This window comes from Tachypleus tridentatus, chromosome 10, assembly GCF_004210375.1.
Source record: "Tachypleus tridentatus isolate NWPU-2018 chromosome 10, ASM421037v1, whole genome shotgun sequence".
Classification (NCBI taxonomy): Eukaryota; Metazoa; Arthropoda; class Merostomata; order Xiphosura; family Limulidae; genus Tachypleus; species Tachypleus tridentatus.
This window is the reverse complement of record NC_134834.1, coordinates 77581458-77606769: the sequence shown is the minus strand read 5'-3', so window position 1 is coordinate 77606769 and position 25312 is coordinate 77581458. Positions and strand designations below refer to the sequence as shown.

General features: G+C 32.9%; 2 protein-coding genes across 4 annotated transcripts in view; one reads left to right on the top strand and one right to left on the bottom strand.

Annotated features, from left to right (window-relative positions):
• LOC143229639 (calcineurin subunit B type 2-like) overlaps positions 1-25312 on the top strand; it is a 73498-nt gene that overhangs the window by 10002 nt on the left and 38184 nt on the right. The window contains exons 2-3 of the mRNA XM_076462243.1: positions 320-410; positions 18978-19036. Coding sequence (XP_076318358.1) covers positions 19016-19036 — 21 coding nt within the window. The 5' untranslated portion in view covers positions 320-410; positions 18978-19015. The remainder of the gene's footprint in view (positions 1-319; positions 411-18977; positions 19037-25312) is intronic.
• The window catches only part of LOC143229638 (uncharacterized), a 31414-nt gene continuing 8854 nt past the window's right edge, over positions 2753-25312 (bottom strand). For all 3 annotated transcript variants that reach the window (XM_076462240.1, XM_076462241.1, XM_076462242.1), the window contains 5 exons: positions 20249-20374; positions 16703-16749; positions 16166-16252; positions 14923-15067; positions 2753-5258 (listed from right to left, as the gene is read on the bottom strand). In XM_076462240.1, the coding sequence (XP_076318355.1) occupies positions 3046-5258; positions 14923-15067; positions 16166-16252; positions 16703-16749; positions 20249-20374 (2618 nt within the window). In that variant the 3' untranslated portion in view covers positions 2753-3045. The remainder of the gene's footprint in view (positions 5259-14922; positions 15068-16165; positions 16253-16702; positions 16750-20248; positions 20375-25312) is intronic.

The window sequence follows — 25312 nt, the reverse complement described above, 5'->3', positions numbered from 1 at the left end:
GCTATACGAGCTTTTCCTTTTGTGTAATTCTTCTTGTGTTCAGTTGTTATAGCATAGTTGTAGTAACGTAAGGATGATTCTTGGCTAGAACAGTCCACAGATGAAGGAAACTCACTTTAACGTATATCAAACAGAAGATTTCATTTACGATACTATATTACACAAAATAATCTATTTCTCGAATGTCAGAGAGCACAATGAAGATAATCTATGGCTTATTGCTTGTTTATTCCTTCTTGTGCTGAGTACTTTTTGATTAACAACTGATTTTGTTTACATATTATCGTATTGAAATCTCTTTGATGACTCTTCTTTGCAGCAGTAGCAAATGGCCAAACGTTCTATCCATATTTGAACAATATTATAAGTGAAATTAACCATCAGGATCTTTACCACCAGATGATTCGAAGGTGAGTAAAATCTGAATGTTTAAAGTATGCACAAATTATGATATGTCTTTGCAGGCAAAGTTGTACTTTAAACGCACCGTAATAGTTAGTAAGTTTATGTTACTTTATGACTGTAGATATTTCTATTTATACAGGGTAGAGTATGTTATATTAAAACTATTTTTAATATGCAATTCAGCATTCATGTCACAACTATAGCCATTATAAATTCGTAATGGAATGAAATATGTAAGAGCTACATTCAGATGATGTTCGTCATTTGTAGGTAATATGATGCCGTCTACAAGTGATCACTTTTTGGGAAAAGAATGTAATAGCTTTTTCTGAAATAAAACAGCCCTACACTCAGGTCGTAAAGTTGGGTTCAGATCGCTAATTTTGAATTCCCAAGATGTAGATATCCATTTACTTAATGGCGTTGGCAAACATAGGAAATGGATCAATCTGGGGCACCAGGACTATCCAGAAAGAGACCTATAACAATTCGTACCACACGTTGGTAAGCAAAGTGTTGGATCTTGTAATTAGTAAGAATCTTCAACCACAAAAGTAGGTAGCAAAAGATATGCAATTAACAGGCATCAGTATGCAATGTAAGTAAAAATGATCTCCATCTGAAAGTGAGGTAAACAAGGAATGAGTTAGATAAGGCTTTCATTCATACCTTCTATTTAACTATCACATATTGCTAGCAAATGAAGAACAAAATTGGCATTGATGCTATTTAGTCCATGCAAAGACAAACTAGTCACTTTGCTAGATTAAACACATATGAATTTCTGTACTATTGGACCACTGAGATGGGTATTGGGAAACAGTCGCGTTGTACATTGGGTGGATAATCAATTGAAGTCTTACGAAGGCGCCTCTTTTCAATAGCAATTATGCTTTAGGGCTCTTGGCAAGCTAAAACGTCATCAGACAGAGCTTTAATGAGCATTATAACATTCACTGTAAGGAAGTGGTGAGTCCAAAATAGTTTCAATTTAATACAAATATTCTCTATACATGAAAGATTGCGTCAACAGGAGGATTGTACAACTTTATAGCTAATAATAAGAATTAATCGCATAAAGTCCAGTGGATCATTTAAATTTATTTGTAGAATAATATTAGAATTTGCCTTCATATAAACTATATATTAATTGCATAATATTAAAAAATCCATAATTTATAATGAAAGAGGAAGATCCTGAATTTGATGAAATTATTATAAATCACTCATGATTAATATGGTATCAATAATAATTTATGCCAAAACTGATTTCTAATATATTAAGCTTAGCAAACAAAAAAGAAATATTTTGAGTTTTTCACAGTCTTTTAAATAAGAATGAAAGCTAAACTAGGAGTCCTGAGTACAAATGTGTTAATGATATCGTTGTTTTGGTATAAAATTTCGTCGTAATTTAACCATCTCATAAATAGTATAGAATTTATCTTTACTGAGGAGTATACAGGTAATTTTTAAAGTCTTCTTGCATGTGTTCTGAATGCAGCGACACAGAGACTTGTAAGATTTAACACGAATACGAGTAGGTGTTGATCTTCATTTAATACATTTAACAGCAATGATAATTCACGTACGTAATCTAAGGAGTGTGGGATACCGTACTAAGACCCTGGCTTGAAAAAAACAATGTGGCATTTCATTATTCTTGCTTTAGTCCTTTGACAATGCAGATATTTTAAAAACTAAAGTCTAGATACATTTTTAGAGTCAATAAAGATTTTATTTGTTCACTTGCGTTACTTGTTTTGTCTTTTTGTTCGATCTTATTTTATTTTCTGATTACGGTTCCAGAACCTTCTTTTCTGAATACTTAAGCTTAGCTATGGATTGTCAGTACCTGAATACACAATGTTAGTTAAACATTAGCTAAATAAATACTAAGAAACCAAAGTATAAATGTTTTATCAGTACTAGGCACTAAAGTGAGGTGTCATTAGATACCTGTTCAGTGTTAGTTTTTGACATTTAGTGTTTCTTGAGTGCATCTTATACGATACACGAACTAAAGAGACATTTTAGAGACTCCAAGGATTAAGCAAAGTTATTCCCAACTTTGATAAGTCAACCAGAAAGAGGCCGATCAGTTAGAAACTCTCACCGTTTATACGGTGACTCTAAGTCTAAAGCTGAGATTGACTGCTACTATTACAACTCGTTTACAATTGCAGGTGCAGAGTACATTATCTCTCGAAACTTGAACTTTACAATCCACGTCTTGACGTGCAAACCTTTAGGACATGATTGATCCACCTTTAGTTCTTGGCGGTGTTCACCATCGTTAATGGCAGAATAAAAACTACAGTAAATCTTTATAAATAGCCAATTTCATGCCAAAAAGAAAATATTTTAAAGATGTAATACATAATAAAAGTTGAGTCTTCATAGGCGTAAAATTATCGAGATTTGGAGTTTATAATAAATCTTATTTCTGATAATATATTAAGGAGTACTTGATAATACTCAAATATAAGACTACTGTAGGCAATGCTAGCTATCTACTTGAATCTGACTTGCAAACAGAGATATTTTGTTAACAAACTTAAGCAATGAGAAAGTACGTTCTTTGATTGCATTTTTACACCATTGAAACCACAAGTTTGATGGTTCAGTGTATGAAAGAAATCAAGGTGGTTTTAAGAGTGGTAAGGGAGATTCTGAAGAAGGAGATGACCTTTCTTCTGGACTGTGTTGGGACACTGAAGGTCCAGAAATTATTACTCTTCTGGCGATTAGGTTGTCAACTGTTTTAACAGCATAACGTGAAGCATCGTGCCTGGATTGTTGGTCAGAATACTGTTGTCTTGTAGCTACTCGTTCTTTTATTGTTTCATGACTCCCATTTGCTCTTTCTTTGTAGCTATGACTTTCGTCATTTACAATCCAGTATTCACTTTCACCATCTTTGTCTGTCCTGCGTTGACGTTTCTTATTTAAATCACAGCATGTTCCTGTTTTGTTTGTTTGTTTGATTAAAAAGTCTTGATGAGAAATCAGGACGTCATCAAGTTCATCTTTACTTATTTCAATTACTTCTTTTTCATGAATTGATGGATTCAGAGTAGCGAGTAGAGGTACACTAGGGGAAATGTGTTGACGATCCTGTCTAATGACTGGTGGAATGACAGGAATTTCAATTGAAAGATTTGTGAAGCTGCTCCGCCCATGTTGTGAGTGCTTGGTTAAGGCTAACTGTGAAATTCGTTCTCCTTTTTCACTTAAGTAATTTGACTTAGAAACGTTTACTCTGTTGTATGAACACTCTTTTCTTAAACCTACTTGATCCTTCATTAGGCATGATACAGTGTCCACATTTAAATTTTTTATATGTTTATCTTTGAAATCTAAATCTTTCAGCGAAATTCGGCTATTAGCATTTAAAAGATTTGTCGCTGAATCCGCTGAACTGGGTGATACATTTTTATTACTCAATTGATTATTTTCATCAAGTCTTTGATTAGTATTTTCAACTACATGATTTTCTTTACATTCTAGAAATTCACGTGATTTACAAAATGAATGATGTGATAGAGGGGGCTCATCTTGGATAAAGTTTCTTACAGTACTGTTTGCTGTCTCTGGTGTCAGAGCATTTGTTTCTACTACGAAATTTCTCGAAGCCTTTGTTGATGGAATGTTCTCTAAGGAAACGTGAAGTTTAGTCTTATTTGAGTCAAAATTTGAATGATTCTTTTGCTGAAAACCTAAAGATGCAGAACGCTCCATTAAAATTGAAGATTCATTAAATGCTTCCTCAATGATTGTCAAATCTTCAAAAGATGAAGATTTGAAACTTATATTTTCGTTGTTTTCAGTTTCAAAAGTGTTCTCGTTGGAAATATCCGAGTTTCCAGTTTCCAGTGACGATTCGATTTCTGAATGATGGTCAGGACGATCTAACGATTCTTTAGATATTTCTTGTGATTGGAAATGATTTTCTTGCAAATACTTGTTTTGATGTTGATAAGACTTTAAGAAGTGTTGTTCATTTGGGTGAGAAAACAATGTTTCTGTAGTTGTTGATTGTCTTCCACTTCCAGCTTGATGAAATTGTACTGTGGTTCCAGTTGCCTGAGAGAATCCTTGTTTTTTAATAGAAGGACCTTTTTGTTGAAAAGAAAGATCATAACTATCGATGTTTTTATTTAACAAGAAACTTGACAGTTCTTGAGAAGAGCAGCTTTGAAAAGAAGTAGAATTCAAATTTGTTTTCACTTCTAGTGCTGGAGAAGGTTGTTTATTAGGACCATCCAAATTGTGATTCTTATTTCCTTGTTTTTCAGATGTAGACGTGGACATGCGAAAATATCTTCTAAAAAAAGGGACATCTTCCTTCTCGTGGAACAAACTTTTATTACTTTTTCGATATGATCTCGTGGATGGCTGTTTTAACAAATGAGCGTTTTTGTCTGTTGCGCTTATGAACATTTTCTCATTCAGAGAGCCAGTTGTCATAGTTATTGAACGATCCATTTCTCTGTTCACTGATTCTCTTTCTCTACATATAAACTGAGAATGCCTCCTTTGTGTTACTAAACCAATTGTCTGAGAACGTTTCGGTGCAAGGGCACGAGACAAGGTAGAGTCTTTTTCGATTTGTGTCAAATCGTCAATAGACTGACTTCGGTACAATGGGTGGAAAAGTCTTTCTCCTTCAGAACTCAAATTAGATGATCCTAAACGTTTACCCGCAACACCCTCTATTACAGGTTGAGTTCCTCGAGATGTTTTTTCTATTTCTAGCTGTACATCATAGGGAGAAGCGTAGCTTAGGATAGTTAAAGCATCTTCATAGACAATAGTGGTGAATGATACTGTCACATTCAAAATTCTGTCACCTAAGTGGAAGACATTACCATTCATAACGTTAGTCACATGCCATTATTTAACATATTCACCAACTTAATATGTTAGTCGAAAACGTTGTGAATGTATTTAGAGAAAGGGTATGAATGGATAATGTTAAATTTATGATGAAGAAAGTGTTCCATATTGCTATAGTTTCATGCTTTGAATAAAAAAGTAGTTAAATTAAAGAACAAACACTGGTCTTTAATTAGATGTATGAAGTCATCTACTTTTTTCCAAAGTATTGATACCATTTAAGTTGATTTATGGCCAATTTTTAAAACAACCAAATAAACATTCAAGTGATAGGAATGATGTTTTAATTGTTTAACTATGTAAGTTTGGTTAGCTGTCCCTAATTTAGCAGTGTGAGACTAGAGGGAAGGCCACCGTCAACTCTTAGGCTATTCCATTATAACGAATGGTGGGATTGACCGTCACATTGTTATAATGCCCCCACGGCTGAAAGGGCGAACGTGTTTGGTGTGACGGGCATTCGAACCCGCGTCCCTCGAATTACGAGTCGAGTGCTTTAACCACCTGGCCATGTCAGGTCTAACTATGTAAGAGTCAGTTATCAGTCATAGAGGAATATAAAGCTAGTAATCGACTCGTTCATACACTTATATTTAAAATATATTTGCTGTTTCGTTGCTCTTTAGTGTTTTAAACCAAAACAAAAAAATAAAAGTAGAGTGACAATCAGTTTTGGTTTTGGAAGTTTATTTTTTTCTTTTAATCGAGAATTCACTTAGATGTCCCCTTGTGAGGGAGCGGTAATTTTTCGGATTTACAACTCTAATATCACGAGTTCGATTCCCCTCGGCGGACACTGAAGATAGCCCGATATAGCTTTGCACTATTCGCTCAATCATTACGCCTATTGGTATTGAAAGAAAACTACCCTTCATAGTGACAGCTGAGATACATTTCACATGCTTTTTTTTAAAGTTTTGAATCTGAATGGACTACTTCATAATCATATGTTAAAACAACTACAATCAAAGGAGTTTTTAATCACTTCCGTTAAATGTAATTACCTGTTCTTAGTGTGATAAATTAGGCTTATTGCATGTAGTTTCACGTGCTTTGATTTTATGAATATGTTCTAACTAAATTAGTCACAAAATGATTACGAAAAACTTGTTATCGAGAGCAACATTTAATTAGATGAACGAATCAAGTAGTCGACACAAATGTATTATTACGTCATATTAATTATTCACACAAATGTATTATTACGTCATATTAATTATTCATAGAAATGTATTATTACGTCATATTAATTATTCACACAAATGTATTATTACGTCATATTAATTATTCATAGAAATGTATTATTACGTCATATTAATTATTCACACAAATGTATTATTACGTCATATTAATCATTCACACAAATGTATTATTACGTCATATTAATCATTCACACAAATGTATTATTACGTTATATTAATCATTCATACAAATGTATTATTACGTTATATTAATCATTCACACAAATGTATTATTACGTCATATTAATCATTCACACAAATGTATTATTACGTTATATTAATCATTCACACAAATGTATTATTACGTCATATTAATCATTCACACAAATGTATTATTACGTTATATTAATCATTCACACAAATGTATTATTACGTTATATTAATCATTCATAGAAATGTATTATTACGTTACATTAATCATTCATACAAATGTATTATTACGTCATATTAATCATTGACACAAATGTATTATTACGTTATATTAATCATTCACACAAATGTATTATTTCGTTATATTAATCATTCATAGAAATGTATTATTACGTCACATTAATCATTCATACAAATGTATTATTACGTTATATTAATCATTCATACAAATGTATTATTACGTCATATTAATCATTCACACAAATGTATTATTACGTTATATTAATCATTCATACAAATGTACTATTACGTCATATTAATCATTCATACAAATGTATTATTACGTTATATTAATCATTCATACAAATGTACTATTACGTCATATTAATCATTTATACAAATGTATTATTACGTTATATTAATTATTCACACAAATGTATTATTACGTTATATTAATCATTCATACAAATGTACTATTACGTCATATTAATCATTTATACAAATGTATTACTACGTTATATTAATTATTCACACAAATGTATTATTACGTTATATTAATTATTCACACAAATGTATTATTACGTTATATTAATCATTCATAGAAATGTATTATTACGTTATATTAATTATTCACACAAATGTATTATTACGTCATATTAATCATTCATACAAATGTACTATTACGTCATATTAATCATTTATACAAATGTATTATTACGTTATATTAATCATTCATACAAATGTATTATTACGTCACATTAATCATTCATACAAATGTATTATTACGTTATATTAATCATTCATACAAATGTATTATTACGTCATATTAATCATTCACACAAATGTATTATTACGTTATATTAATCATTCATACAAATGTACTATTACGTCATATTAATCATTCATACAAATGTATTATTACGATATATTAATCATTCATACAAATGTACTATTACGTCATATTAATCATTTATACAAATGTATTATTACGTTATATTAATTATTCACACAAATGTATTATTACGTTATATTAATCATTCATACAAATGTACTATTACGTCATATTAATCATTTATACAAATGTATTACTACGTTATATTAATTATTCACACAAATGTATTATTACGTTATATTAATTATTCACACAAATGTATTATTACGTTATATTAATCATTCATAGAAATGTATTATTACGTTATATTAATTATTCACACAAATGTATTATTACGTCATATTAATCATTCATACAAATGTACTATTACGTCATATTAATCATTTATACAAATGTATTGTTACGTTATATTAATCATTCATACAAATGTATTATTACATCATATTAGCCCCCCGATAGTACAGCGGTATGTCTCTGGATTTACAACGCTAAAATTAGGGGTTCGATTCCCCTCGCTGGACTGAGCAGATAGCCCGCTGTGGCTTTACTATAAGAAAAACATACACACACGTCATACTAATCATCACACAAATGTATTATTACGTTATATTAATTATTCACACAAATGTATTATTACGTTATATTAATCATTCATAGAAATGTATTATTACGTTACATTAATCATTCATAGAAATGTATTATTACGTTACATTAATCATTCATACAAATGTATTATTACGTTATATTAATCATTCATACAAATGTATTATTACGTTATATTAATCATTCATACAAATGTATTATTACGTTATATTAATTATTCACACAAATGTATTATTACGTCATATTAATCATTCATACAAATGTATTATTACGATATATTAATCATTCATACAAATGTACTATTACGTCATATTAATCATTCATACAAATGTATTATTACGTTATATTAATTATTCACACAAATGTATTATTACGTCATATTAATCATTTATACAAATGTATTATTGCGTTATATTAATTATTCACACAAATGTATTATTACGTTATATTAATCATTCACACAAATGTATTATTACGTTATATTAATCATTCACACAAATGTATTATTACGTTATATTAATCATTCACACAAATGTATTATTACGTTATATTAATCATTCATACAAATGTATTATTACGTTATATTAATTATTCACACAAATGTATTATTACGTCATATTAATCATTCATACAAATGTACTATTACGTCATATTAATCATTTATACAAATGTATTATTACGTTATATTAATCATTCATACAAATGTATTATTACATCATATTAGCCCCCCGCTAGTACAGCGGTATGTCTCTGGATTTACAACGCTAAAATTAGGGGTTCGATTCCCCTCGGTGGACTGAGCAGATAGCCCGCTGTGGCTTTACTATAAGAAAAACATACACACACGTCATACTAATCATTCACACAAATGTATTATTACGTTATATTAATCATTCATTCCATAAACAAAGCTAGCTTTTGCTGATTAATCTGTCTTTATTATCTTTTATTGTGAAAATGCATTTGAGTCCACACAGTTTCCTAGCTAACCCTAGAAGTCGTATTTTTCGAAACCCTTGCTATTGGAATAGGGTACGTTTGACAGTGACCTTAGACAACAAATGAAATATTCACGCCCATCCGTTTTGCTTTACAAAGATATATTCTTACTTTTTCCTCGTGCGCTATTAAAATTAAAACGCACTAAAGTACACTCATTGATTCATTTTGTTTCTATATTTTCCAAATATATTCACCTTTCTTACTTCATTTTACAGTCGGTTTAATAGTACCAGTTCAACAGAAACATAATATGTTCAGTCGCAATATCAAATATTATAATGAAAATGTTAAATAAATAGTTGAGTTCATAACAATGGAAAAACTGTTTTATAAATGTAGCAAGTGAGTCCACAACAACGATATAATTGCCTTACAAATATAGCAAAAAATTTCACAACAACGGTATATTTGATTTATAACTGTAGAAGAAACTCAAGGAAAGTAAATGTTAGTGACCATAAACAAGGAATAGGATACATTCAATCGTAACCAAAATGATGTTGTCATTAAAGTTTCAAAAAACACTTTGATCAAACATGTCTACCGCAAAAAAAAAAAAAAAAACGATGGCGAAGGCGTCTTATGTGGCGTCATCTCTTGAGTAGATTCTGAATTATGTTTAAGCTTTTAATTTTTAAACACCAAATATTTTAAAATTAAAAACACGATTAAAAATTTAATCTTACAATTCATTCTACTGCTTTTTATTTAAGAAGGTTTGGCTTTTTGCCATACTAAGTTTTTTATAGATTAATAACGTAGTTTTAATAGAAGATATCTGAGGTTAGTACCTCAATTAGTCAGGGATGTTTAATAGCACATTCAACATTAAACTCAGGGGCTCAGTTTTTGAGACGAACCGAATACAGAAGAGTATAGTGTGTAACATTGCGTTAAGCTACAAAAATCATATTGCTAACTAACTTTTATTCAAATTTGAAATTTTATGTTAAGTAACTAGGAAATAGAGGGATTTTAAGAAATAATCATTTTATTTTCTATTTACACAATAGATGAATAAAAAGTTTTCATATTCTGCAAATGTAAAGTACACAATAGGTGCCGTTCATAAAACTATTTGTCCTTACAAACAAAAGTCACACACACCTGAATTTAGGCCCGGCATAGCCAGGTGGTTAAGGCACTCGACTCGCAATTCACGGGTTCGAATCCCTATCACACCAAACATGCTCGCCATTTTAGCCATTGGGACGTGTAATGTGACGGTCAATTCCATTATTCGTTGGTAAAAGAGTAGCCCAATAGTTGGCGGTGGGTGGTGATGACTAGCTGCCTTCCCTCTAGTCTTACACTACTAAATTAGGGACGGCTAGAGCAGATAGCACTCGAGTAGATTTGCGTGAAATTCAAACGAAACCAAACCTGAATGTATCCCTGAAGATTCGAGATAGAAATAAACGATAATTTCAAGAATACATTGTAATTCATTGTTATGCCTTTCTGTTATATTAAAGATCTAATGATCAGTCTTAAAGAGTACGTTTAATGATAACTAATGAAAAATATTATGGTATGTAATATTTTGATGGATGTCATGAAAACAATAACTATTAAAAATTGTTGTGAAAAAACGACAAAAACAGTTGTTTCCTGTAAGAATAAAACTGTATGATTTCCAATGGCCTTCGAATTTGCTGTAAATTAGTTAGACGTTATTGGACGAATGGACTTCTAAAGTCATTAAAAAATGTTCATTCATAAAACCTTGAACAGCTGTTATTGTTATCTATCTACGTCATACGTCACAACTGTACTTATATCCTAGTTCTTCCTATGCAAACAATAGCCAGGAGTTAACCATGTATGGAGATAACCACCACATATTCAGAACGCAGGCTAACCATGATTCCTTCTCTTTGATCAGCTGCTACTAAGCCAAGCTTCAGTCTAGCAGTTTGTCATGGCCGACCGATCTCACAAATACAGCGAATCTACGACCCACGTATCTTTACCGAAGAATAGTTAGACTAAATTGCTAACCACAGTGTGAATTATCTCATACTTTGACTTCTGTAAAATACTACTAGTAGCTGAAGAAGGCATCTATAACATACAAAGGTTCAAGAGGAAATGCGATGTAGTTACTAACACCATTATTAACGTCATTAAAAATTCATACATAGCCACAAAGAAATGTTCATAGAAACTGAGTTACTGCTCGTGATTATATGAAGAAGAGAGCGAGCTGCTAATACTGATTATAAGTAAAAAGTGGCTAACTTGCTGATAATGGTTGTGTTAAAACTTAATCTCTGTCTTGCTAAAATTTATGTCATAAGAGTTGGCTCGTTCGTTTCTACCGTTTTTATGAACATATGTACATTAACAGGGACCCTCACTACCATTACTTATAGGAAGAGCTAACTAATTTGTTTCTGCTAGTTTCATTAGCACATATGACACTGATGCTGCTACATGTGTTACCATGAGTTCTATGAAAAACTGTTTCACTTGTTTTTACTGATCATATTACTATTGGTTACCCGAAGAACTGGCGTGGTTGTTATTCAATGCTGCTTAATAGACACATGAAGAACTGAGTTGCTTTTACTAACTATATAAGAATCAGTTTTCGTGTGATTGCTGGTTGGATGATAGTTTTGTTTGTTTTTGAAATTCGCACAAAGCTACACGAGGGCTATCTGCGCTAGCCATCCCTGATTTAGTAGTGTAAGACAAGAGGGAAGGCAGCTAGTCATCATCACCCACCGCCAACTCTTGGGCTACTCTTTTACCAACGAATAGTGGGATTGACCATCACATTATAATGCCCACACGGCTGAAAGGGCGAGCATGTTTGGTGCGACGGGATTTGAGCCCGCGACCTTCAGATTAGGAGTCGAGTGCCTTAACCATTCCGGGCCCTGGTTGGATGACAACTCATTATTTTGTTGCTGTAGATTCTATGATTTTTCTCATTTACATGTTGCTATTTATTAGTTGCATGATTTTACTGGTTTTACTTTATTATTTTTATTGACTATATAAAGACTGGTTTGCTAATTAATGCTAGTTATATGAAAAACTAACGTGCTTGTTACTACAACTTGTTATATGAATAATTGGGTTACGTGTTGGAACTTGTTATAATAAGAAATGAATTTTGATGTTGCTACAGGTTATATTAAAAAACTGCTACGTATCTTTTGCTGGTTAAAAGAAGACTTGACTTTTTTTCCAAGTTGCATAAAGAATTACCGTATTTGTAAATTATATTAAGCACCTTAAGTGTTGCTATAGGTCATACGAAAAACTGGTCAAGTATTGCTATGTATATATGCAAAAACGGCTCGTTTGGGTTGAGAAAATATTTTACGTAGAAGAGTGAACAACGTTTCGACCTTCTTCGGTCATCGTCAGCAGGTATTGCTATGGGTCATATGAAGAACTGGATTATCTGTTAGAATAGTTATGTGAGAAACTGATATACCTCTGACTGATGCGCCCGTGGTGGCCAAAGCACAGATAGTCTACTTTTTTAGCTTTATGTTAAATTAAAAATAACAGATATTTGTACATGCTGGGAAACAACTTGATATTTTAAAGTAACACAGCTCTTCAGAATTCTAGATAGATTATAAAACAAAGAAATTACATGGACTAATACATACTAGTTTTACTCTATTCTTCTTTTAAGGTTACTTTAATTAAAAGTGTTAGTTAACACATCTAGTTTTATTGTCTGAAATGTTTGTTGTCGTACTCTTGTTGTAGAGATGGTTAACTTATGAAACAAGGACTAACGTATATCTACTAAGCTGGTCAAACTTTTTGAACTATTTTTGGATTTGCAGCTAAATACGTCGTTAACAGCGAGGGTATCCAACTCAAGAAACAATTAGTTCTAACCTTTATAAGTAATTTAATTGGCTATGCTCGTTATTGTGTCGTTATTGTAGCTTGCTCTGCTCAAAAGTTAATATTAATTATTCTATAGCAGGTTGTTTTTATATAATGACGGGTAATCCAGTTTGTATTTATATACGTATATATTGCGTGTAGATGTGTTTAGCGAAATATAGAAGCAGCCAACGTATGTATTTATGTGTATGGTTCAAAAGACTTAAATATTAGATAAATCAAGTGCCATTGGTGTTTTCGTTGCGCATTTGATATTTAGAAGGTTTACTGGAAACAGATTTACTTATATGTGTTTCAGTTACTTGTTAGTACCATTAAAGTGATTTATACACTAAATAACTGTTAAACTAATAACGCATTCAGGCACTAAGTGTAAGAAGAAACATGACAGTAAGCCTAACTGGTTGATTTACATTTTGGATTCGCTGCATTGCTATCTAATATCTAAAGATTTTGCCAAACCTTATCACATCTAAAAGCAATTTACTGGGCTGCATTTATTTCTTTCTATTTTTTTTTTTTTTTGTAGAGAGAGACAATACCTTTTCACCCTAGTGGGAAAAATTAAATTAAACTTGCTCGCTTAAATTCACAATTAAATAAAACACGTTAGTATCAGATACTTGCAAAATTTACAGGTCGTGACTCAGGCGAAGTATGTGTAATATAATTTTTTTTTGTCTTCTGTTCGTTCCTCTACTTGAGAACTATTTGTTTGTTTTTGAATTTCGCGCAAAGCAACACGAGGGCTATCTGCGCTAGCCATCCCTAATTTTGTAAGAAAGCAGCTAGTCATCACCACCCGCCATTACGCGACTCGTAATCTGAGGGTCGCGGTTTCGAATTCCCGTCGTACCAAACATGCTCGCCCTTTCAGCCATGGGGGCGTTATAATGTGACGGTCAATCCCACTATTCGTTGGTAAAAGAGTAGCCCAAGAGTTGGTGGTGGATGGTGATGACTAGCTGCCTTCCCTCTGGTCTTACATTGCTAGATTAGGGACGGCTAGCGCAGATAGCTCTTGAGTAGCTTTGCGCGATATTCAAAAACAAACACATCACTAGAAACCGGGTTTTGATACCCGTGGTGGGTAGAGCACTGTTAGCTGTAGCTTTGTGCTTAATTATAAAACAAGCAAACATTGAATAGATTTATAAAGGTAGCAGTTCTGTAGAAATAATATACAATTCTAATACGATATTGTAAGTGTGGTGATTAACTCTGCATTTGAAAGATAAATGCAGAGAAAAATAAACAAACATAAAAAGATAAATATGTGCAATCATGTGAATGTCGAAAGGTTTCTTACACACACAACTTGGATAAGGTAGCTCCGGGTCTTACGAAAGATACATAATGTTAAAGGTAACAATATTTAACCTTTTTGTCTTAAACATCCGTATTTGCTGTTTACATTACTTAGATTGGAGAAGAACGAAGGTTGTACCTTACTTAAAATGTACGTTTTAGTAAGGTAATTGTGTGTGTGTGTTTTCTTATAGCAAAGCCACATTGTACTATCTGCTTACACCACCAAGAGAAATCGAACCCCTGATTTTAGCGTTGTAAATCCGTAGACTTACCGCTGTTCAAGGTAATAGTAATAACTAAGACAACAAATTGTTCTACCTGCTTTGATTTTCCCTGACTCGTTCGCGGGTCCTCTGTTAAGAACATCTTTTACGAATATTCCATCTCGCATGTTACCGCAGATATTGAAACCTAGGCCGGTAAAGTCGTGTCCTCTTAATGGCACCAGAAGTCGCTCGAATTCCTGAGTGAAATAAATTTAGAAAGTTTTATTGCGTGGAATTCAGTATATTATTTTTTTTTATTATCATGACGGTTTAAGATATTATTAACGATAGATAAAAGAAAATAAATTGAAAATATGTATACTGATGTGGCAAGACGAATTTGTTGTGAAAATGAATGCAAAGCAATAGAAAGACTGTTTACGCTATACGTCCCTGGACGAAAGTCAATTACTGAATTAGTCTACTTTACTAACCACCATCTCTTTGGATACTCTTATCGAATAGTAGGAGTTAAACGTCTACTCTTATCGAATAGTAGGAGATAACCGTCCTGTTTTATACATACGCAGTTCAAAGTACATATCCCTAGTTTTAGCGGCTACCAGACACGAGTCATGGACTATAAAATTGAAGTTTGGTGGTGTAATCACTTGGTCATGCCTAGTCCAGGAAAAAGGAGAAAATGTTCCCTTGTAAATTTGTAAAATTTCTTAAATCCACTTAGTAGCACAGGGACCTTTTGTTTAGTTGTTTATTGTATCTTAGCATTAGAACATGATATGGTAAACCGTTGACAATAAGGTAGCAGTCCTAACATGCAATGCTCAGATATTTATAGAATTAAAAGAAAAATAAACAAAAATAATGTTCAAATAATCCGATAGCTCAGAAATACTTAAACAGAAACATGATAGAGATTAGATTTTTAGCAACATTTTATTTCTTACATTTAAATAAATCTGATATGTAGATACAAAGTAATGGTTTAAATATTCGGTTCTTCAAATGACCTAAAAAGAACAAAAATTAGAGCTTGGATGTCATGGACCTTCAGGTTGGCTTCACAGAGTATGTGTGTGTTTCCTTATAACAAAAAGACATTGGGCTATTTGGTTTGTCCACGGAGGGGAATCGAACTTTTGATTTTAGCATTGTAAATTTGTTGACTTACCTCTGTACGTGCGGAGAACAGATTCAAAGAAAACAAGAAATGTATAAGTGGAAAGGTGAAGATTTAAAGATGCAAGACATTAAATTAGACACATAGAAATAAAGATAAAAGTCTGAATCACAATATGCAAACATTTACTCACATAAACCGATTATAAACCTACCATCCCAACACAAGTATCATCTACTGCTCTTTGTCTTTGAAATTTGCTGGAAATCTGGCTCGGTTTGGACATCTTTGTCGTCATAGTCTTTAAAAATAAAAGTTTAGTTTAAAAAGAAAAACGAAACAATTGCTAAATACTATTCTACTATGGGATATTTTTAATCTAGCTTTGAAGTGAATAGCTGAAAAAATACTACCAGTCAAATGCATTGTTTGTTTTATATTTATCATTTTCATAGTTCGTTATTATGTTCTACCTATGTTTTGATTAACGTTTATTCATCCATCAAAATTCATGATTATAAGTCGTGAGTTTGTAATAATCCTTATCTACTATTGTTAGAAATACTCAGGATTGCTTAAAAATTATTCATTTTGACAACAATGAGTAAGTCACTCAAAAGCTGCTGGTCATAATTTTATAAATATTTTTGAAAGTTTAACATAAGAAATAAAACAGATATATTCTATTTAATCAGGAGCTTAAAAAAGAATTTGAGAATTTTGAAAGTGATATATTTGTAATGCAACTGACCATTTTTGAATAACTTTCATCAGACAGAGAACCAGCTGAAATCCGGTCTGAAAGGAAACAAAAATGTTACAAAAGAATTAAATCTCACTTTATAAAAGTTTAATTATTGCGAATAACTATTAATTATTTTCATAGATGTAAGTTAATTTCTTTTTTCTTATCATTATTTTTAATTTACTGCTTATCTATATAAAATACCGTCTTTTATACACTCTTCTTTTCGTGAAGAGTGAATATTATAGTATTTTAGCGACTTTTAAAGTACTTTTACGTTAATTAAACTGGATCTATTCCAGTGTATGTCACCATTTTGTTTATGTCAGCCGCCAGAGAAACTAAAACAAAAACTTCTTAAGGAAAATAACATTGACATTACTTCAACTTGAAACTAGTCTGACTGTAACTAAAGCGACACTTTAAAGCACATGGAACCTAAATCATTACAGTCCATGTTTGATTGTACTTTATTCGATAAATGTGAACCTTGAAAATAGTTGTATAACAGTTTTCATTACCAAACGCTGTTCTATATACAGATATGATATAACACGATGTTGTTATAGCGTAAGCATACCATAATTCCCTTCAAACTTTCAATAATAAATCTAGTGTACGGTTTCAAAACGCCGGTTTCATCAGTCCTATCTCAAATAAATACATATGCTTTGCATCCGTCGACTTTACAGGTAAATCTTTCTACGGAATAGCGTGATATTTCCTTCATTACACAGTTACTTGAGATATGCAATGGTTGAAACATCTTGTGTAGATGTCAGTTATGACGCTTTTCCAGATGGATGTCCTTCTTGATTGTGTTGTGAACTGATGCCTGGAGAATGTTTTTGTGGATTCTCATAAGTTATACGAATCCGAATTTTGCTAAGGACGGCTGGGATATGACACATTACAGACTTTTCTTATGGATGGTCCTGATGCTCCAAGCTAATCCATATTCCCTTTTTTTTTGTTTTCAATGGCCATTCCTTTATAGAAATACTTTAGTCTAAAATTTTAACTACCCGATCTAAGCACATTTTTATGATCTGAGAGTATGAATACTTTGCGTCATTTGCATGTACAATACTACACAGTGGTTTAATTGCACACTGTTCTTCGCTGGAAACGACTAACGACTCATCAGAGGTCATTTGCGTCTTAAAGAGCTGCCACATACTGTTGCCAAAAGCGATCACTTTTCGGTGATATCACACAACCAACGTATGGCCAAAGAGTGCAAAAATGTAGTTTCTTAGATATGCCATTCCTCTGCAACAATAGGTCGGCTGTTGTTGTGATGTGGTTTACTAGTACCATATCCAAAATCATGTTGATTTAACATATTCTACTCTCTGTACGCCTTGTAAAATTATTATTTGTATCCAATATTTTTTATCAATAAATAACTAATGTTTCATTATCTAAGACATGGGTCCGACATGGCCAAGTACTCAGGGCACTCAACCCTCAATCTGAAAGTTAGGGTTCGAATCTCCGTCACACCACATATACTAGCCCATTCAGTCATGGAAGCGCTACAATGTTACAGTCAATTCCACTATTCGTTGGTCATAGAGTAGCCCACGAGTTGATTGTGGGTGGTGATGACTAGCTGCCTTCTCTCTAGTCTTACACTGCTAGCGCAGATAACCCTGGTGTTGATTTATGCTAAATTCAAATACAAATTTATCTAAGACTTATATTCATTGAGGGAAGTGATTAAAACATCGTGTTTGTCTAATAAAAATAATATATTCTTTCATGCAGCTGATAAACTTTATTATTATTATTATTACGACTTTTTTCCTGTCAGTTTAAGAAAATAATAACTGTTCATCAGTGGGTCAATTGTACGTTCACTGACTTGTTTGTTTTTTAGTTTCGCGCAAAGCTACGCGAGGACTATCTGCGCTAGCCGTCCGTAATTTAGCGGTGTAAGACTAGAGGGAAAGCAGCTAGTCAGCATCGCCCACCGCCAACTGTTGAACTATTCTTTTACCAAAGAATAGTGGGATTTTCCGTCACATTATAACGCCACCAAGGCGGAAAGGCCGAACATGTTTGGTGTGATGGGGATTCGAACCCGCAACCCTCGGATTACAAGTCGAGTGCCTTAACCACCTGGCCATGCCGAGCCGTTTACTGACTTACAATGCTAAAATCCTAGTTCCTTTTCCTGTGATGAACATAGTGCAGTTAATCCATTGTAGTGCTCTGCGTTAAATTCAACAGATAAACAAACAATCCATCATAATTAATTATTTATTTATTTACACAGTCGTAGAAGGAGAGAAAAACCAGGAATTACTGAAACAGATGCTTCTCAGTGGCAGAGCGGTAAGTTTGTAGGTTTACGGCACTAGAGATAGGGTTTCGATAGCTGTGGTGTGCAGAGCACAGACGCCACGTTGTGCAACTTTTTAGTTAACAACATTCAACTAGCTGAAACAGATATATGTTGTCTCAAGTCAAAAGTAAATGGAATCAAAAGGTCAAAGTATTGGCCAGAGAAGTGTCTATATCAGACAAAACTTACAAATATATTGCTAATTTTAACATATAATGACGCAACATTCATTAGAACTATATTATCTCCAAACCTGCTACATTTTACGTGGAAGGAGTAAAATTACGAGATTTATTTAGCTCTTTAAAAATTTCATCTATCTCAGTGAAAGAACTACTTTATGTTCAAATTCACATACTATATATTCACACTGCTCTTGTCAGGTAATGTCTGTCGGTAAAGTATATGAATCTGAAACCTCAGAGCTCTACGTTCGAGCCCTACGTCAAGGCCTAGGTTTTGTATGTTAATCTAATTTTATTTTTATTTCCTCGAGATGGAGTGAATCTAAGACCTTTCGCTCACCAGGCGAGTGCTTTATCAAGTGACTTGAGGGGTAATTATAACCTAAGTCACTTACTAACAAAAGTAAATTTGCCAATAAGGCACTTTTAAAAAGTTCAAAGTAACATATTTTTCCTTTTCACAAACAAGGGTCTTCTTCATTGTAAGTTGGCGCCAGTTCTTCTGTGATAATCCAATGGTGTCTCCTTCAAACGCTTTGAAAATAAGTTCTGTTTTCTTTCTATTTTTATAGCAATTTCACTGAGTACGCTAATATAATTCAAGATAAAAATACGTGGTTCATTAGAAAACATTCAACTTAAATACATAAAAATATCATAGTTTTATTTTTTGGTAAGAATACTGAATAATGACTACAATAAAATGCGGAGAAGAAATATTTGAATGAAAGTTTTCAATGTCATTCTTACTTGCAGAAAGCGAATAAAAATTACATTTTGTTTTATTTAGAAACAATAGTGAACTGAAGACTTCGGGTAATTTAAAATAACTTATGAGTTTTATAACTTTTAAACACCAGGGTTCCATATGTGTTTGGGTGGGTGACTAAGTTTATATTCACATAATCTCAAGATTTTTATAATACATGTTGCAAAATCATCGTTTGTTTGTCAACTGCAGAATAAAAAAAAAAAAGCTTATATTCCCTTGAACTATATATCAACAAAACCTTTTACCATTGGAACTTTGTGTTGTTTCTTTTATTTCGTCATGATGAAAGTATGGATTGTCAAAGGCGAATTTACCGACTCCTCCTGGATTGTGCTTTTGTGTTCTCAGAGATCGTGAACTGAGGCCATCAACTGTAAAAACAATGCATTCACGAAAAGAAAAAATATAAGTATACGCGTAAATACATTTCCAAACATATACTGTATTATTGGAAATATAAAGGCGTGTCAAGCTGAATTCAAGAAAATACTTACATTTTACATACTTCTCGGAAGTTGTTTCTGAACGTATGCTTTTCTTATTAGAGATACACCTCTGCATATACACATATGTATATACGCATATAGTATTTTAATAATTTACTTAAACGATGCTCTATAATCACTATGTTACAATTCAAATACATTAGAACATAGTTATTGTAATTATGTTTATCTGAGGGAATTACTTGTCAAAAGCTAGTTTAGGAAGAATTAATCAGGAGTAACTCTTAACGTTGTTGTGGTTGTGATTAGAAAGACCGTGGTTCTTTGTTTCTCGGATGTTCGAGCAAAACTTATTAACATATAAGGATCATATATTCTAATACCTAATCTTGAATTGATAGACTAAAGAGAAAGTAAAACTTACATATGTTAATCTCTAACTTTGATTTGATAGACTAGAGTGGTGTGTGTGTTTTCTTATAATAATGCCGTATTAGGCTATCTTCTGAATCGAACCCCTGATTTTAGCGTTTTAAATCTGTAGACTTACCGTTGTACCAACGGGGGACTAGACTAGAGGGAAAGCAAGAGTTATGTACACTAATCCTTAACTTTGAATTGATACATTAAAGGAAAGCAAGAGTTATACACACTATTCAGTAACTTTGAATTGATAGACTAAAGGGAAAGCAAAACTTACATATACTGATCCCTAACTTTGATTTGATAGACTAGAGGGAAAGCAAGAGTTATGTACACTAATCCTTAACTTTGAATTGATAGACTAAAGGGAAAGCAAGAGTTATATATACTAATCTTTAACTTTGAATTAATAGACTAGAGGGGTGTGTGTGTTTTCTTATAACAATGCCGTATTAGGCTATCTGATGAATCGAACCCCTGATTTTAACGTTTTAAATCTGTAGACTTACCGCTGTACCAACGGGGGACTAGACATGAGGGAAAGCAAGAGTTATGTACACTATTTGGTAACTTTGAATTGATATACTAGAGGGAAAGCAAGAGTTATACACACTATTTGGTAACTTTGAATTGATATACTAGTATATACACTAATCTTTAACTTTGAATTGATAGACTAGAGGGAAAGCAAGAGTCATATACACTAATCTTTAACTTTGAATTGATAGACTAGAGGGAAAGCAAGAGTTATACACACTATTCAGTAACTTTGAATTGATATACTAGAGGGAAAGCAAGAGTTATATACACTATTTGGTAACTTTGAATTGATAGACTAGAGGGAAAGCAAGAGTTATACACACTATTCAGTAACTTTGAATTGATAGACTAGAGGGAAAGCAAGAGTTATACACACTATTCAGTAACTTTATATTGATAGACCAGAGAGAAAACGACTAGTACACAGTATTTTCGGCCAGATCTTTAGTCACGAGCAAATATCCTCTGTTCCATAGTCCGGCACGCTAAACGTTGAGTACATTTGTCGCAGTATTATTATTAAACATACTTACTGCATATATATATGAAAATATCTCATTACATTAAGTTTTTTTGCTCATAGTTTATTATTTTTTCTTCGATTGTATCATTTATTTACCAGTCTTACACTCATTCAGTTCAACCTCACTTAACCAAAATAATAACCAAATTACCAAATAGTTTTCTGCAAAACTTTTACTTGAAAAACGATCTTAAGATTTTAAATCAATCAAGGTTTTAAATAACATCAAAAGTAACGGCTCAAAATAAATATAAACACGAAAAATTACGAAATATCTTGGTAAGGGCTGTCATACTCAACTTCATTGTAATATTATGTAACACATTATTTCAACAAACCAATAAAACCATATTTAGATATATACTGATTGATATGATAAACGAGTTACTTCTTACTGACACAGAATTGGTTGAAAAACGCCTTAACTGTTTCTTTGTTTCAGAATTTTGAGAAGAAAAGATAAAGGACTATCTTTGCCATCATTAAATCTGAGCTAATAATATAGTCATATCAAATAACGGGATCTGGCCATTACTTACTACACCGATTTACCGGTAAGACAACGGTAAGTTTACCGACTTACCATGCGGGGTTTGATTCCACACGGTGAACACAGCAGATAGTTGAAAGTCGTTTTGCTATAAAACAAACTTGTAGCACCAAACTGTAAAGTGCGTTTTTATGACAACAAGACACGAGCCATGAATGTTCTGATTCACAATCAGAGTAGGCTGACCATGCCAGACTTATAAAGCTTTGTACATGCACTATTTGCAAAAGAAAGGATGAATGAACATATAAAATTATCAACACAGGAAAAGAAGTAATTCGAAATTTTAGGTTTTCCACCATTTCAAAACCATGTTGATAAATATGTATGACCAATAAGTTAGTTGAATTTTATGGTCGATGGATGTAGATTTGTTATCACATCACAGAGAATACTTTACACGCTCTTTCTGGATGGTTGACGAGGTTCTGTCCCGAGAAGACTTGTATACCTCTCCTAATTTGTGTATGACAGAGAAGAAAGATTTTACGCATTCTTCTCGAACTGTTTACGACATGTCTATGGCCCGGCATGGCCAGGTGGGTTAAGGCGTTCGACTCGTAATCCGAGGTCGCGGATTCGAATTCCTGCCGCACCAAACATGTTCACCCTTTCAGCCGTGGGAGCGTTATAATGCGACGGTCAGTCCCACTATTCGTTGGTAAAAGAGTAGCTCAAGAGTTTGCGGTGAGTGGTGATGACTAGCTGCCTTCCCTTTAGTCTTACACTGCTAAATTAGGGACGGCTAGCGCAGATAGCCCTCGAGTAGCTTTGCGCGAAACTCAAAAACAAAACAAACGACATGTCTGTGTGAGAGAAGACTTTACGAATTCTTTCTAAATTGTTCACGAAACGTCAACGACAGAGAATAATTTAAATTATATTCTTACATTGCTGACCCCCACTAGTACAGCGGTAAGTCTTTGTATTTACAACGCTAAAATCAGGAGTTCGATTCCCCGCGGTAAGCTCAGCAGATAGCCCCATGTGGCTTTACTATCAGAAAACTCACACACTCTTACATTGATTCTAAAGCTACTTTATAAGAACTGGTCGGGAGAGATGTTCTTTTATTTTATCATAATTCAAGTAATTTATTTATTATCCTCCCACATATTTTACCTGTAATTTACGGTGGTATTAAAGGAACTGGATACATCTGCAATATATATGATCAAAAAGCGTTGAATAATCAGCCAGGAGTCTTATGTACAACGGAGTTTTTTTTTTATAAGAACAACCGAGAAGGTTCATAACAATCAAAATTACTTAAAAGTCATCTCTGTTAGACAGTTTTTATTATGTTTACTTTGAAACAGTTTGTGGACTGTTGCAATTTACAGTCTCTTTAATATGTCATGATAAAACGTAACTTGAGCCAAAACACAGGTATACCTGAAAAGAATTGTGTAACCTGAACATTATACAGTCACGAAGTAACAACATCTTGAAACAAGAAAGAACTAAAACAAGTGTCAATATGATACTTTCACATTAATAAAATCTCTGACTAATATCTTTAGTCAGGAAGATCAGACTTGGCGAATAAGATTAGTATTATCGTTACATAATTTTATAATTCGGAGACTTCTCTGTTTTTAACTTTATCTCTCAAATAGCGAAATAAATGTTACCAACTGTGGACATTCTTGTAGAACTGTGTACAAAGGCGGGAGTTTAGAAAACGAATAATCAATTACTAAACTGTAATATAGTCAACTCCTAACATAAACCTAAAGAAAACCAATATCTAAACATAACAATGCAAAAGAAACAACACCAAAACAAAACATAAAAGGTTGTCGTACGTCCAGTTTCACGAGATAGAGTAATATATTTTTCTGATTTCAGTCGATAAGCTAATGTTTTATTACTTAGTAATGCTACCAGAATAAGAAATGCAATCTACTCAAACGTGTAACGTGTCTGTGACAAAGATTGCTGTATATATTGAAACTATATATTAGATCATCCAAGGTCAGGCACATACACAAAGTCATATAGGTATACAAGTGTGAAATACTTTGCAAATGTCATTTGTGTTTTAATATCTTAAAGTTAAACACTCTCCATTTTTTTATGTCGTAAGCTATTTATATTTTACAAAACTGGAAAAAGAACTGTTGTTGTTCTTCTTCTTGTTGTTGGAATTTCGCACAAAGCTACTCGAGGGATATCTGTGCTAGCGGTCCCTAATTTAGCAGTGTAAGACTAGAGGGAAGGCAACTAGTCATCACCACCCACCGCTAACTCTTGGGCTACTCTTTTACCAACGAATAGTGGGATTGACCGTCACATTATAACGCCCCCACGGCTGGGAGGGCGAGCATGTTAGGCGCGACGCTGGCGCGAACCCCGGATTACGAGTTGCACGCCTTACGCGCTAGGCCATGCCAGGCCCAGAAAAAAGAACAGAGCTTACTTATTCGTAACACAGTAGTATAACAAGTAACAACAGAATTAGAACTACGAGCAGAAACATACAGATTATAATGTAAAAATAATGACGTACAAATCTGGCTTGATAAGAAAAAATACAGAAAAATAAAAACTATTTTCTTATAGTTGCTTGTTTATTTAACATATGTAATTCCAATATAGATTTCAAATAACGCGCAAATCAATTGTTTCAGGAAAACCAATTAAATCTTTAGTGACACAGATTGTTTCATGTGATATTTTATTTGAAGGGGAACATGAACCAGCAACTACTCTTTCAGTCGTTTAATATTTCGTAATTTAATTAAATGTTAAATTATTCCACGTCACACCAAACATGCTCACCTTTCAGCCGTGGGGGCGTTATAAAGTTATGGTCAATCCCACT